Genomic DNA, 15576 nt, shown 5'->3' with positions numbered 1-15576 from the left:
GTGCTGGCGTCGCAGGCCGCTGGCACACAATGAGCCGAAGTTCAGGCCGGCTTCACCAAGAGGCGGAAGAAAAACGACGGACGGAGCAAACACACGAGATCGGGAATGTAGCCGGTCAACCTACAATCGGGAAAAGTTAGTGGAAAAAAGAGGAAAACCTGAATGAAGGGTAACAGAGCAGAGTAGGATATCAGCTGCATTGTGTGATGCACATCGTGTTAAGTCCATATTAACTCACTGCAACATACTACCAACTATAAAGATGCAAACTTTCTCATGTAATCACAGGATCAGAGCTTTTACTTCCAAAACAAGCAAGAGAAGAAACGGTAATGATCAGCACCGTAACTATAATGATCCCAAATTAGATAAACATGCCGCAATGAAGTGACAAGTGACAGAAAAAGGAGCAGCATATTGGATTTGCACGCAAGCAAAGCGGAGAAGGACGCGAGATCTGTGGATGCGATTCCATTCCATTCCAGTGCAGAAGAGCAGGAGAACAGGCATGCGCAGACAAGGCAAGCGAAGGAAAATCTCACCGGAGGCATAAGCCGGCGAGGCAGCCGTGCGCACGGCCGCTGGCCGGATCGAGGCGGATGGCCTCCTCACACTCGCGGAACGCTTCTGCTAGGTGGCCGAGCCCGATGAGCGCGGCGGCTGCGACCCCAGGCCGTCACGCGCCCTGGCCACCACGCGCCCTGGTCGCCGCGAGCCCAGGCCGCCGCCGCGCACCCTGGCCTCCGCGACCCCAGGCCGCCGCGCGCCCTTGCCTCCGCCCGCCCAGCCGCCTGCTGAGCCTGCGTGCACTGGCCGCCGCCCCGCAGTACCTAGGTTTAGGGTTCGTTTGTGTTTCAGAAGAAGAGAGCAGGCTCGGAGGGACAGAGACGAGACCGAGAGCGAGATAGAAGAGAAAGGAGAGACACGGGGGTATTTCTATCCGTTCAATAAAAACTGACAACTTAACAACGGCAAACTTCGACAGATCTCACGGTAAGGTCATATTAGAAAACGAAACTTCGAGTGAGGCTAAATAGGTAAGAAATTTTTGTTTCAGGGCTAAGGAAGAAAGACAACTTTAAACCAGAGCCAAATAAGAAATTTTCTCATATATCTATGTGCATAGTGGAAGCTAGGTATCCAGAAAAGCCAAAACTTTATAATTTGGGACAGATTGAGTGCTGATCTACACTGTAAAACGCTGTAGCATCCTATAGCAGCAAAAAGGAAATGGCTGAGCCGAACCCGCGAAAACTGCATCGAACTCGCCCTAAATCACATGGAAAGCGATGAAATCTCAACGCTCGACCCTTGCCATGCGCCCGCACCAGGACGCAGTGGACATCGCCATCCGATCCTTAAAAGCCAGACGGACATCGCCACCCGCTCTATCCGATCCTGAAAGCCTGAAGGAACTTGCACCGCCCGTCCTCTTCCATTCAATCGCCAGTCAGAGCACGCACGAGGCCAAGCTAAACGAAAGATCATGCACGGGAACAGGAGATGGGCGATGGCGCTTTACCCCGGGCACAGCTAGCTAGCAGCGCTGTGCTGACAGGTGCACAAAGGGCTCGACGGCTCGTGTCCTTGCTGGCTCGATCACCTCGACCCCAAAGTCAAAGTTGTCGTCTGTGCTCTACTAGTGCTTACCACGATCTATGACAACGCCCGTGATCATCATCCGTGCAGTGTTTGCGGGACATATCATCGTGTCACGGCTACTTGATTATGACCTTCCAAACCACTACATTTGCAAGTAATGTGAAAGGGGACAGGAAACAGAAGCGTATATATACGAAAAAAAAAAATTCGTATGGCCTATATTGACACTTATCCCTCTGTAAGCTGCGTACTGAGATCTTGTATTTGCCTCAATCACATTTTTTCTTTGTTTATCTTTTTTTATTAGAAAAATTGATCAGGAGCCCTACATGTCAGCAACCAGGATGGCTGAGGAGTCTACATCCGAAGAGCTACCGCCTACCGGCCACTACGAACGGGCCAAGACGCAGCACTCGGCCCAGGCGTCCGTGCGACTGGCCCAGAATGGATGGTGTATTGGTGTACGCGTGAAGCTGCTCAGAAGGAATTAGCACCAGCCGTTGCCGTATAAAGAGGCGAGTTGTAATAGGGGATAATAAATTTGTAACAGAAGAACAAACTAAACTACTTGTAATCCTTCCTCACTAGTACTCCTAATTAACCAGATCCCCTGCCGTTTTCCTCTTACCGAATTCCTTTGCTATCTTACACTACATTTCATTGAAAGAAGGATGGAAGATACATCATTCTAAATCTTGACTAGAGTAGCATACTTGGTGGTGCCGTAATGAAAATCAGTCAAAAAATTTTTTAACATAAATAAAATAGATCGACGTATCAAAAACTAAAAAAAAAAATCATAACCATTAGTTTCGAAAAAAATCATGACCATCACTACAAAATCATAAATTATAAGGGGTGGTTCAAGGGTCTCTAAAAATCATGCATTTCCAGTTACGGTTTTGTGACAATCCCTATAACAAAATTGATTTACACATACCATCGAAAATATCAATTGTTCATAGAAATCGATTTCCAGGGGATCGACAATATCATAGTCGAACCGCTCCTGAATTTTTTTCCCCAAACCTTTGAAAGTATTAACATACTGACTTCCCCATCAAACCAGAATGCTTGGCAGTGTCGCTCCAACAGTCCCACTCCCACTTCTGGAACGGACGAACAAAGAGCCAAGCCATCTGCACAGTGTCTCGCGCCATCAATTTTTCCTCCAAGCGCGTGTTTAGTTGCCTGAAATTTGGATTTTGGGCTACTGTAGCACTTTCATTTTTATTTGGCAATTAGTGTTCAATCATGGACTAATTAGGATCAAAACGTTCGTCTCGCAATTTCCAATCAAACTGTGTAATTAGTTTTTTTTTCGTCTATATTTAATGCTCCATGCACGTATCGTAAATATTCGATGTGATGGCTACTGTAGCATTTTTGGGGATTTTGGGTTGGAACTAAACACAGCCCAACTTCGGCAGAGCATATGTGTCGACACTGGCCAACGGACAGCAGCTACCAGATTCTTCAGGTCACGGGCTCACGGGACTCGGGACTCTTGGCAACCAGCACCGGCACGCACAGCCAAGATAAAAAAAAAATCCCATCGGATAAACGAACAATGTTTCGCTTTCATGCAATTCCAGTGCGGTCACGGAGGAGGTAAGCCTGAAAGCTACTTTCGTGACAGATTTTAGCAATTACGGCGACCGGCCGGCGCAAAGCAAGCCAGCACAGAGAGAGCGTGCACGATGCGGCAAAGCGGATGCCAAAAGCATGCAGCAGCAGCGGTAGAAGCAGTCAAGCAGATCGCTTCAGAATGGGCCGGTGGTGCGCGAGATCTCGTGGACAGATTTTTTTCAACCATCCATTACCACTTTACCATGACCACTATAAATAGGCTGGCCACGGGACATCCATTCGGCGGCAACAAGCCGACTTGAAGCTTTCGATCGAGCCCAAACACGAGGCCTAGTAGAAAGCAAGAGAGTCTTCGTAGCTTTGTTGAAGGGAGTGGCATGCAAGCGACGATGGGGACGACTCGTGAGCAGCAACGGAGAGAGCGGGCACTGGTGCTTGCAATTGCCCTCCTCGTGTCCGCGTTCGCGCTGGTGCAGTGCGCGGGCGTCGTCGACGGGGAGAAGGAGGGCGCCGGACCGGCAGAGGCGGAGCCCGCGACGGGGCAGACGACGCTGCCGCCTGGGTGGAGCGGTGACTCGGGGTCCGCGCATGGGTCGAGCCCTGGCGGCGGTTCATGGGAGTATGGATGGAGCTGGGCTGCGGGGCCTGATGGGAAGGGAGGAGGGTTCGGGTTTGGTTATGGAGGCGGCGGAGGGGGTGGTGGCGGTAGAGGGAGTGGAAAGGCGTTTGGTTTTGGCATTGGCGGGTATAAAGGCCATCGTGGGGGCTTTGGAGGCGGCGGTTCTGGCGGCTACGGTGGTGGCAGCGGGGGTGGCTTCGGCAGTGGCGGCAGCGGCGGTGGTGGCAACGGGGGTGGCTTCGGCGGTGGAGACGCTGGTGGTCAGCATGGAGAAGCTGGCAACGGCGCCGGTGGAGGATATGGTGGCGGTGACGGCGCTGGTGGATACGGCAGCTCCGGAGATGGTGATGCTCACGGTGTCTCTGGCGGTAGTGGCGACGGAGGTGGGGCTGGGTACAAGGGCAAGGGGCTCTTCAGCGGTGGAGGCTGGAGCAAGCGTGGTCATTTCCGCGGCGGGAGGTTAGCACCAGCACACAAGGACGGTGGCGGCAACAACTGAAGCTGCCCGTCCCTGTCTGCACCGTACAACAACTAGCAATGGCAGAAAACATGTTGTCTACAGGACTCAGAAATCTACATGTACTGTAGCTATGTGCGATGTAATATAGTGCATCCATGGAGTGTCGATTGTCATAGCTCATAAGTGTCCTTATGCGAAGTGTTCAATACCAATAGGTGTGAGAAACAGAAATATGAGCTTCAGTTTGGGCAGAAGAGCTGTATCATGACCCTGGTTTGCAACTGATGCTTACCCTTCCCTGGCTGACGCCAGTGCAAATTACTCCGGTGTCTGTGATGTGTACGATAAACTAGCAGCAGAAGGTATTATGGCTATTACCAATTTGCTATACCTTAAAAACAGTTCTCTACTGGCACATATATCATTGACTTCAGAGATGCTACCAAACTCACCTAGTTCAGAATCAGTACCGACGAAACGTAGTAGCTAATGTTACCATTACTATGGTTCTCCATCAGACATCAGTAAAATCGATGTGATGGAACACAGCTGGATCATTGCAGAAAAGTGCTTAGCTTCCAAAATCAAAATTAAGCTTAGGAAACAGCTAAAAGCAGATAATGTTGGAGGTAATGGACTCAGGTCAGATTACAGCATACATTGGGTTTAGCTTCAGGAACTTCAGATATTGCAGACATAGGTTTAAATCTCAATGTTCAAGAAACTGACGTGCTAATCAGCTTCCAACCACGATGACCAAGGTATGCAAGGGCAGAATTCCCATTTTTATATCCCCATCCAGGTGATAGTGCCCATGGCAGCATAAACAAATATTCCTGGAAGCTTTGCTTACAATAAGCGCCCAGAAGACAACAGCTAGTTTTAATTGATTCTGTATTCAGGGAATAAAATCGTGCGGTAGTTAAATGAGCAGTGTTCCATGTTGGATTCTAGATTCAGGCCGAGAATATGGCACAACTGACAATAAATAAAAAATGTCTGTTTTTCAAATATATTCATGTCTGTTTTTCAGATACAGTAGACACTCCACAACAGATAATTCGAATTAAAGAAAGTAATGGGCAAAGACTATCCCGGATAGGGCGCAATGGGTCAACATGACCCTTTGAATTAATACTATTCTTATTCAAATTTAATTAATCAAAAGTGTTAGTAAATGGGAGAAGGGCGGGCCTGGTGCAAACGGTAGAGTCTTACCGCCTGTGACCAGAAGGTCCCGGGTTCGAGTCGCGGTCTCCTCGACACCCTTCCCCAGACCCCGCACAGAGCGGGAGCTCTCTGCACTAGGTACGCCCCTTTTTTTTGTTAGTAAATGGGAAGGATCAAACAATTTGTTTTATGAATGCATAGGTTTAAAGTGCAAAGTATTGTATGAACAAGAAGAATGCAAAGTGTTTACTATCTGGTAATGATTGGGGTTAGTAAAATAGCAAGTCTGCATGACTTTGTGTACTTACCAGTTATTCCAATCCAATACTGAAAGACATAATTACACACTAAAATTATAAGGCAAGCTACAAGCAGAAACAAATTTCATCTTAACAAAGAAGGTAAACTCAATAGATAAAAAAAACATGACGTCCACAAAAAAAGTTACTAAATTTAATACAACCGTCCATTACATTCATAACATGGTGTCCACAAAAACAAAGGAACTAAGTTTAATACAACCGTCCATTACATTCATTAGACCCACAAAAACATGGTTTCATCTTAATGTTATCATCAGAATCATAAAACATAAACTATTTGATAATCATTGTAATCATGGGATCGATTTAATACAACCGTCCATTGCATCCATTAGACCCACAAAAACAATGTTTCATCTTAATGTTACCATCAGAATCATAAACCTTATCTATTTGATAATTGTAATCATATGATAGCTCTTTAAGGGGAGGAATATCCTCACTAGCAAAAAACATGATGTGAGGCATACTTATATTGTCATGGTCATGGAGGACATTCTGAGGGAAAGGTTTGGGGTGCAACAATGATTGATGAACCTTGCGAAGTTGCCCCGGTTCAATGCATCAACAGCAAAGACAGTTTCATCATCTTCACTAGGGCCATTCTGAAGAGAGGGAATAGCCTTGATCTCGGCCTTCCAATGAGGTGCATCATAATAGCTGTTCCCAATAGCAAATAGGTATTCATCATTCTTTCTCTCCTGGGCCTCTTCATCTGTCAATAGCTCTCCTACGTATTCGCATACAAAACTTCCATCTGGTATGAAGTCAAGAGTTCTTACACCCCATCCCATTGACTTGGTTTTGAAGACCTGGAGGCGAAACTTGATTCCATGCTGGCTAACTCTATTGCGACAAGTAGGAGGGCACTTGCATGATGGTCCACACTCATAAATAAGAGGTTTTCCTTCCGTAAGTCCACCAATATCATTGAAATGGAAGCCCCCTCCAATTTTTACCGTGCATGCACATTTTTTAGAGACTGAACACCCACCAACACAGTCACAACCTGATGGAGGATCTGGCCTGTACTTTAGGGGATACTGTATTTGTGAAATGTAGTGAAATGTTGTCAGGTACTCGTTTGATATAGAGTTAATAGCAGAAATAGGAACCTTCTCAAGACCTCCAGATATGTCTACAATGAAAGTGCCAGCAAATGATTCCGGCATTTTAGTTTTCAAAACTTGTAGGTCGATATGTTACTGCTCTGTCATTCTTCTTAGATGAAAAATACTAACATACTGACTTCCTCATGTTTTTTCTCTGTTGCATTTCTCAACCAAGTATAAACTACTATATACATAACTAGTAAGCTGTTTGGGTTGGCAGTCATCACCTAGGTCCGTTACCACTGCATGGATAACGCGGACAGGCGTATCAGTGTCCATACTCTCTTTTAGTGCCATGTCAGTTCCTTCCATTTCCTGATCACACGTGTCAGTCACTGATCCAACGTGTAACAGGAAATCCAAACTATCAAAAGCAGAAGGTTGTGCATATGACACGACACTAACAGCTAGACACGTCCCATCCTTCTTTTTGATGTGATCAACTGCTAACGATTGTGCACGGTGTATACCAACAATGTAAAGCTCCATGACAGAATTGAACACATCACCAATACGAACTCCAGGAATGCTTCCGTCATACTTCAGGTCATCGTAATTGGCACAAAATCTCTCCCTAAAAATATTGAAAGCTGCAAGATCAGGGCTCAGACCATGCCCCCTTTCCCTCCACTTGATCTGTTCTTCCTCCAGGAGCTTCTTGTAAATTATCCGAAACTCCCGCAATGTAGTCAATACATTTTCTCTGACCACGGAAATTCTGTTATTTGCCGTCGCTTCATACTGGTCATCCTTGCCAATTTTCCTCTTCTTTGGTGCTGAACCAGTTCCTTTAGGAATTCTCACTGAAGATCGTCCACTAGTAGCTGAACCTTTGAGACGAGAGTGATTGCGTGCCATGGACCATCTGCGACCTTGGATGTTGGATCTTCAGCTTCTCCATTAGATCTATTTCCTGAGGATAAACCTTGAGACCACTTTGGCTCGTACCCGATCTGGAACCTCCATGGCACAACAGTCTTGCGCCGCTTTCGGCAACCTGGTACAGTGCCCTCACTGGTCATGAAACCCTCTGAGTTGTTCACTGCCAAATTGATCTCCTCGGCAGAGCCAGTGTTCTGAAAACCCGGGAGATCGCTAGGTTTGGCCATCCCATGGGGATCTGCTGTGACTCCGTCGTTCTCAAGGCCCACAGGAAATCCGCCATCTTTGGGTAGTGAATCGGCCTCTTTGGCAGCCGGATTGCCGTCGACACCACCCAAGCCGCGATTCTCTCCGTCGACCACGCCGCCACCTCTGTTATTCGGAACCTCGATTTCCCCATCGGTCGCGGGTCTCTCCCCATCCACACCGCTTCCGTCGTTCAGGGAGACGGAGGGCACGTCACTCGTCGCCGTCTGGCAGCTCATCTGGAGCGTCTCCAAGCCGCCGCTCTTCCCATCGGAAAGAACGCCCGCGTTCATCTCCCGCCGCACGAAGCCGCTCTGGAAGCGCCATGGCGCGAGCACCTTGTGCCGCCGCGCGCCGCCCGCAATAGGCGACGATCGACGCCTCGCGCGGTCAGACCAAACAAGCGGCCCACGATACCTGCAAGCGCTAACAGTCAGACAAAACCTAAGGAAGCGGCCGTGCAGGCAATGCGGAGACTGGAGAGGGCTCGTTCGGCAGGTGGTGACGGTGGCGGCTGAGTACCTGCAACGCGGGGCCAAGATGATGGGCGATCGGCGCCTCGGACTTCATGGCTTGGTGGCGCGTTGCGGGGAGGTCTGGAGATTTAGGAACAGGCGGGTAGCGCGGCCGTGGCCGTGCGACTGCGCCGTCGTGACTCCGGCGAACACGAGCCCTTTCCTATTGGGTGTTTGAGGGAAACACGAACCCTTTTCCTAATATAATCAGGGGAGTGAAAAAAATTCTATCCGCAAGATAGACGGTGATGTCAGGGCATGTTAGGCCGAACTGGGCCAGACGAAAACTTTAAATGGGCCCAAGCAGAGCTCAATCAAAATAGGAAAGAAAAAAAGTACTTAGGGCAAGTTTGGTTTCTCAAAAAAACAAAAAACTTAGGGCAAGTTTGGAGGACTAGTTTTGGAACAAATATACCATTGTAAAAAAACGAACGAGGTGACGGCTTGGTGGTTGGATTCGCTCAAGTAGAGCGTCCGTGGCCTGAGTTCGAGCATTGTTCAATGCATGTTTCGCATCGACATGTTGTCCTGAGAGCTTGACTGAGCCAGGCGCAGCTCAGGCTCCGTAGTTTGCCTGGACGCAATAAAGTATTCTATTCTTAATTGACGTTAATGGTCACTTGATTAAGTCCATAAGACCATGATTACAACAGATTTTTTCCTCTCCTTTTTCCATGTAAACGCTAACATAGTTTGTATTCTGAAGCTTTCTACTCTTTAATTAAATACATATAGAGATCTTTCATTAGAAAAAAATTAATTTAAATTAATTTTTTAGCAAAGAAGAGATAATTAACCTAAGTTATTATTCTAGTAAACACACCATAGTAGTGTTCATTAATCATATACAAACAATAAAAAAGTAAAATTTTACTCGCATAAGCATTCTCAGGCACAGGCATCCAACCAAACAGACTTTCTCTCACATTGCCTCACCAGGCAAAACTCATCAACTTTCCAGGCAACTTCCAGGCAGCACTTTTTGCCAGGCAAGTCACCCAGGTCTCCATCCAAACAGGCCCACTGTGCGTGCAATATGAGTTTGTACTATGTTTAAATACTACAGCTTGTAGTACTTGAAGTATTGATGTATAGAAAAATACCATTGTCGTCCGCCGCATCACGACAAACGTGCCAAGGAGATCGAGCTCTCCGTAGCTCCATGCTTGGGTTCGCCACACACCCGTCGCCTTGTGCGCTGCCACGAGAGCCATTCTCGGTAGCTCCATATCCATGGCCGCCAACACCACACCCTCCAAGCTCCCACTTGGGGAAACCTCAAGTGTCGTCCATCTAGCACTCACTAGTCCCTACTACATAACTCATCATCACCGTCCCACTTTCACCAGTGGTTTGATGCAAACCGTTGGTGATGCTCATCACCGCCGGTTCGTGTTATTGGTGAAATGATCTTCACCGCCGATTGCCATCGCCGGTTTCTATAACGAACTTACGAACCGGCGGTGATAACCTATCATTACCGCCAGTTCATGTTACCAGCCGGCGGTGATGGTCAACCCATTTTCACTGTCGGTTTGTGTTACGAACCAGCGGTGAAAATCATTCCACTAATGGTTTGACTTATGTGCTACAACATAATAAAATTCATAACATTTTCAAATAATATCGGATGAAAATAAACTTTATATCAAATTTGTAGATCTACAACATTATAGTTAATGACCTTTTTATTTGAAATCTTTTATGGTCCTAGAATTCTGTTTGAAGTTTTCATATTTTAAATTCAGTTTTTTCAAATTGTACAAACGACCTGGTCATCGCTAAATGGCTTAGTCTACAATTTAAACCTTTACTAGCAAGCAGATAAACACACAAAAAGGAGAGCATATAAGATTTAAATAACTCCAGTCTAGATGCCATAATATCAGAGTACGCTTTTAGAAAAATATGAAATTTGTTTCATATTTTCTTCAAGCCACGACATTTTTTCTATGAATTCCCAAAGATTAAACCATGAGAGGATAAGCACATGGATCTGTTTGAGCCGATAAGTAGGTTCGGTACGTGATGGGAGGGTCATGGAGGCGTTCTTGCTAGTTTGCGGTTCTAGGCCAACATGTGGATCTATTAAAGGAGCTAGCGACGAGCAATATTATGTAGTAAGCCTGTCAAATAAAGGTTTGACGAGAGATAAGGTAAAAGAAGTGCACATGTAGGCAGCTATTGGCTTGATGGGGCCCTTAGCACAAGTGCAATACTATATGACAGAGCGCGTAGAACATAATTTTTGTCAATACAATAAGATGGCATTCACTGTTGTGTGATAAGTACACTTAAAACTTCTTGATCTAGTAACATCAAACTTGACACCTACCATGCGGAATCCTAGTTCTGCACGAGGGGCACCCGTGCATATTTTGTTGTTGTTGTTGTTCTCCTTTTATAGAAATGGCAATAACAAGATCAAAAAAAAATTCCATAATATGAAAGAAAAAACTCCAAAAACAAAGAACACCAAAAAGGGGAAAAAATGGGGAGGGTTTAGTGGCACTGCTACTTAGCAAGTTTGAGTGTGTACTGAATAAAGTTGCCTCAAGTGTGCATCACCACTAGCTGATAAGTAGTGGTTGGCGCATCGCTGCATCCAATGGAGACACTGCTGCATAGCACACCTCATTGCTTGTTGAAGTTACCTTTGCTATCAGAACGTATCCGCACACGATTCAGAAAAGTCACCAAGACACCAACACTATATATACAATCTACTGCAGCTGGTACAACCGATGACGGCTACACCAACCAACCAAAAATGCAGGAAGAGTGCACATCAAGAACACACACAGCCACCAGCTAACTAGTACATACGTCGTCGACGCGTGCCGACTGACATACACATGCTCCCAAGCCACGGACGGACCAGTCGATACATCGGCTTGGGTTTCAGGCGGCGAGCTGCTGCTGGGCGCTGCATCCGGCGCCGGCGTCGTCCTCGGACAGGCAGCAGTACTGCAGCCTGAGTGGCGCCGGGGGAGCCTCCGCCTCCGCGCACAGCAGCTCGGACTGCAGCATGGCGCAGTAGTCGCCGAACGTCTCCGGCGACACGTTCAGGTCGAAGCCGACGCCGAACAGGAAGTCCACCTCCAGGTAGTTCATCTCCACCAGGCTGATGCCCCCGACCTTGGCGAAGTAGGCGTTGTTGTAGCATCTGCGTGCGTGCACAAATACACCACTCGCACATCAGCTTAATTTGACCTCTTAATAATGAAAAACGTATCAACGGACGTGTTCTAAAGAAAAGCTTAATTTAGACTACTCTGTGTCAGTGTTCAACTGTAGCTTCTTCTCAGCCTAACTCCTTTTTTTTCCCCAAAGAAAAACAGCGTCAATTTGTCATACTACATAAATTCCTTCCATTTTTTCTACTTGTCTTATGATTGAATTTGGCCAATGATTGACGGCAAAATTACAGTAAAAGTGTCAGAACAATAATCACGCAACCGAACAAAAGCGCGACCAAAATTTTACCAAACAGAACAGGCACCGAACGGAACCTTTTAAGAATGGCAAGTTGCCCAATAAGAGAAGACTAATAATAACCAGAAAAACAAGAAGAGGGTGGATGCTCCTGGGACCCTGACATGAGGAAGTGAGTGAGCAAGGGGCAAACATCAGCAGCAGATGCAGTGGCTGGCAAGTTGGCAGTCCCAATCCCCTACAACTGGCGCCGAAATAAAATTCCAAGCCGCAGAAAGGTGACGGGGGCAGGGTGGAAATTCTAGTTTATGTCTTCGGGTCCACGGTGGATCTGTGTGGTTGGATGGACGCAAGCAACTCAGGAACAACCGGGGTCGCTTCGCTGGACAAGCATAACTTTGTCGTCCATGGTCGATTGCCTTGTTTGCAAGGACGACAAAATTGAAGGCTTGGATTACCCAATGAACGGCCTAGTTTCATTCACATAGCATAGGTGAACTATTGAAGTGAATGCCTAGACTCCTACCTTCTCTTGTCTTGTGATGATCATTAGCACAATACTGTATGTATGGATCAATGGCTGCCGCCGAAAGTTCTGAATGGATGAGTGTTTTGCACACTTTTCTTATGCTGCTAGGACAAACTGTTGTATATGATACTGTAACACAGACACTTTCACGATAATGTTACCACAAGTAAATTTTCCATTTTGTTTTGACGTTTACCAGAAGTAACTTCACCGAATAGTAGCTACATAACAATGGGACGCAATTCCGGAGAGATCCTAGCTTCCTAGGAGTGGAAATGATGCTTGAGTTACTTGGACGGCACTCCTAAACTATTCCTGGCTGGCTAGCAGAATTCTGAACTTGGGAGCTGGGAGAACAGAGGAGCAGCAAAAGATGCCTATGTTGAGTTGTAATAATATAGCGCTTTGTCACAGCAACTCTTTGCACAAGAATCCAAAACATTTGATTTTTTCCATGGTACAAATCTTAATATCAAAGAAGAGAAATTCAGGTGGTCCAATTGATTTTCTCCCGAGCAATTCACCATCATGGTGTTTAAATCCAGGCGTTCTACGCAGCACATGGAAATTTCAGAATCAAGAACATCTGAACATACCAAGAACAGAGCGAACCGCACCAAGTCACTTCACCTACGTGTTCCCAATTATAGACCGACAGATAGCTAGATAGCTAATCTGAGGAGACGATCATGTGCAGCTACGCCGCAAAACAGTTGGTTCGTTTGATCGCGATACCAATAGGCATGGAGAGAGGGATACATCGTACTCACATGTCGTCCATGAACTTGACGGCGGCGAGCACGGCGGTGATGAGGAGGCGGTGCACGCTGTAGGAGTCGACGGCGAGCGCGAGGCGGCGGCCGCGGCGCAGGAGGCGGTCAAGGTAGACGTAGGCCACGACGTAGCACGCGGGGCTGCACCCAGCGAACCGCGCGATGCGCGCCATGTACGCGCGCACCGAGATGCCCGGCTTGGTCGTCGCCCGGAACGCCGACGCCGGGGCCACGGCCACGGCCGAGAGCTCCGCGGCCGCCGCCGCGTCGTTGCGGTCCGTGACGCGCTCCAGGATGCCGGCGAGGGCGGCCACGACGCGGGGCATGTCCTCGGCGCCGCCGCTCTCCACCAGCTCGTCGCACTCGGCCATGGAGGTCTCCGGGCCGGGCTCCCTCCCTGGCCTCTGGTGTGGCGCACGTGTTGAGCTCCAGGGCTGGTGGAGACCAGGTGGGGAGAGTTTATCAGAACCTGTCTTATAGAACGGATCGGAGGACAACAGATGTGGTTAATTTGGTTTTCGTTGATTTTCTTTCGTGCTGATTTAGGAGATCTTAACCTAAACGTTTAGCATCTTCGGTGACAACTGAGAAACTAGATGCTACCACTTGGTTTAAGTCAACGACAATGAATCATTGAGTTTAAAAGGTTAACCGATTTACTAATCTTATATATATATATATATATATATATGTTTATATCCTATATCTAATAATACTAATCTATACCTAATAAATTTCTCTCCACCTATTTTATTCATCCACATCACCCTAACTACTTGGATAGTGAAGAGTTTCCTTCGTATCTCGTATGTAACCCGGGCTCATGACTCGTACCCATATGAGTTAGGACTCGTATCTAGCAATGATAAATACGAAGTCCGAGTATGTACATATTAGGTCGCACCCTATGTATCTTATATGTGAACCAGACTCATAACCTACATTCATACGGGTTAGAACAACCCGAATCTAACGATAATATAAATATTCCTATATATAATTATATTTCAACGCACGTGCACGTTTGGTAATACTTAATATTAATTTTTACTGTAAAAACTACTTCTTTTCTTATACTAGAATTTGTTCCTATCGTTTTCTCTCCTGGTAATGCTACCATTAAGACGTCCGGAAGGTCGGATGTCTCGTTCCACTCAATGCCGCATGTGCTGCTCGCCTAATAAAAAACAAAATTAACTGTCGCACGCCTCGCTCCGCTCTGCTTCACTCCTGCACGCGGCGCTCGGTTCCGCTCCCACGCTCGACTGCTAGCCCTATCAGATGCGGTGTGCAGCTACCCTCTCCTGGTTTTGGCGCGCGGCTGCCTTTGAGTCGCGGCGACGCAGTCGTTGCCGGCCCTGCCAAAGTAGATCGGGATGTTGCAAGTGTTTCATACAGATGTTTCAGAGGTATGTTGGAAGTGTTTAATACGGATGTTGCAAAAGTAGATCAGTATGTTGCACATGTTGTAAATGGTTGTACACTTATGTTGTAAGCTCATATTCTCAATGTTTTATCTGCTTTTTTTCTCGACGTATGTTACAAGTGTGTTTACCTGGATGTTGCATATGTTTTCACACATATGATGCAAGTGTTTTATCTGGATGTTGTGTATGTTTACAAAGATTTCAAGTGTTTCAAACGCATGTTTCATTGTTTCAGACGTATATTGCAATTGTTGCATCTGGATGTTTCAAAACTAGATCGAGTGTTACATCTCCCTCCTCTTTCTGCTGTCTCGCCTCGGTGTTAGACGCGGGGAGGCGGAGGCGGTCCCCACAGGCACAAGCGGGTCCCACGTGCTTGCGGGCGGGCGCAACAAGCAAGACGTGGCAGGCAGGTGCAGGACGCGAGACGAGGGGCAACAACACGGGCGTGTTCGGACAAGGGGGGGGTGGGGGTGAGCTAGCGTCCGGATGTTCCGGGTTCTAGCCACGCCCTTTGTCTTTAGCCTTCTAGGAGGCAGTAAGGTCTGGCTCGATCTAGCGATCTCCTATGAGATTGAGACTTCCCCTCAGAGGGCTATGGTGGGGGTCAAATTTGTATTTTTTTATTAACACTTAGTCAAATAAAACTATATTTATGTATAATATAAGATAACTAGGTCCACACTCTCCCTCCGTACTAGTTTAGTCGCTATATATAATAAATTATTTTAAGAAATAACTGTCAAGGTCTGACTTTTGAGAGTGAGGAAAAAATGCGCCTTTTTGCGAGACCCAGTTATAGCCGTAAACGCTCACATACACGAGCGCACACTCACCCCTATGAACGCATGCACGCAAATCTCGAGATTGACGAAGTCACCACAGACGTCTCG

At 46.9% G+C, this 15576-nt stretch overlaps 2 protein-coding genes and 1 pseudogene across 2 annotated transcripts; 1 reads left to right on the top strand and 2 right to left on the bottom strand.

The window, feature by feature from the left end:
- Positions 1 to 3489: 3489 nt before the first annotated feature.
- On the top strand, positions 3490 to 4446 carry LOC136464124 (glycine-rich cell wall structural protein 2-like). The gene has a single exon (XM_066463084.1). The coding sequence runs from the start codon at positions 3570 to 3572 to the stop codon at positions 4308 to 4310; it is 741 nt and encodes a 246-aa protein (XP_066319181.1). The 5' UTR covers positions 3490 to 3569; the 3' UTR covers positions 4311 to 4446.
- Positions 4447 to 5879: 1433 nt separating this feature from the next.
- On the bottom strand, positions 5880 to 9529 carry LOC136466010 (histone-lysine N-methyltransferase, H3 lysine-9 specific SUVH5-like; annotated as a pseudogene).
- A 1603-nt stretch (positions 9530 to 11132) lies between these two features.
- Positions 11133 to 13782, bottom strand: LOC136464123 (cyclin-P4-1-like). Its single transcript, XM_066463083.1, has 2 exons — positions 13254 to 13782; positions 11133 to 11685 (listed from the first exon to the last, which is right to left on the bottom strand). Exons 1-2 carry the CDS (start codon positions 13625 to 13627, stop codon positions 11421 to 11423), a joined length of 639 nt encoding a protein of 212 aa, XP_066319180.1. The 5' UTR covers positions 13628 to 13782; the 3' UTR covers positions 11133 to 11420.
- Positions 13783 to 15576: the final 1794 nt, after the last annotated feature.

Source organism: Miscanthus floridulus, chromosome 7 (assembly GCF_019320115.1).
Source record: "Miscanthus floridulus cultivar M001 chromosome 7, ASM1932011v1, whole genome shotgun sequence".
Classification (NCBI taxonomy): domain Eukaryota; kingdom Viridiplantae; phylum Streptophyta; class Magnoliopsida; order Poales; family Poaceae; genus Miscanthus; species Miscanthus floridulus.
The sequence above is the reverse complement of the archived record's forward strand: the minus strand, read 5'-3'. Positions and strand labels throughout refer to the sequence as shown.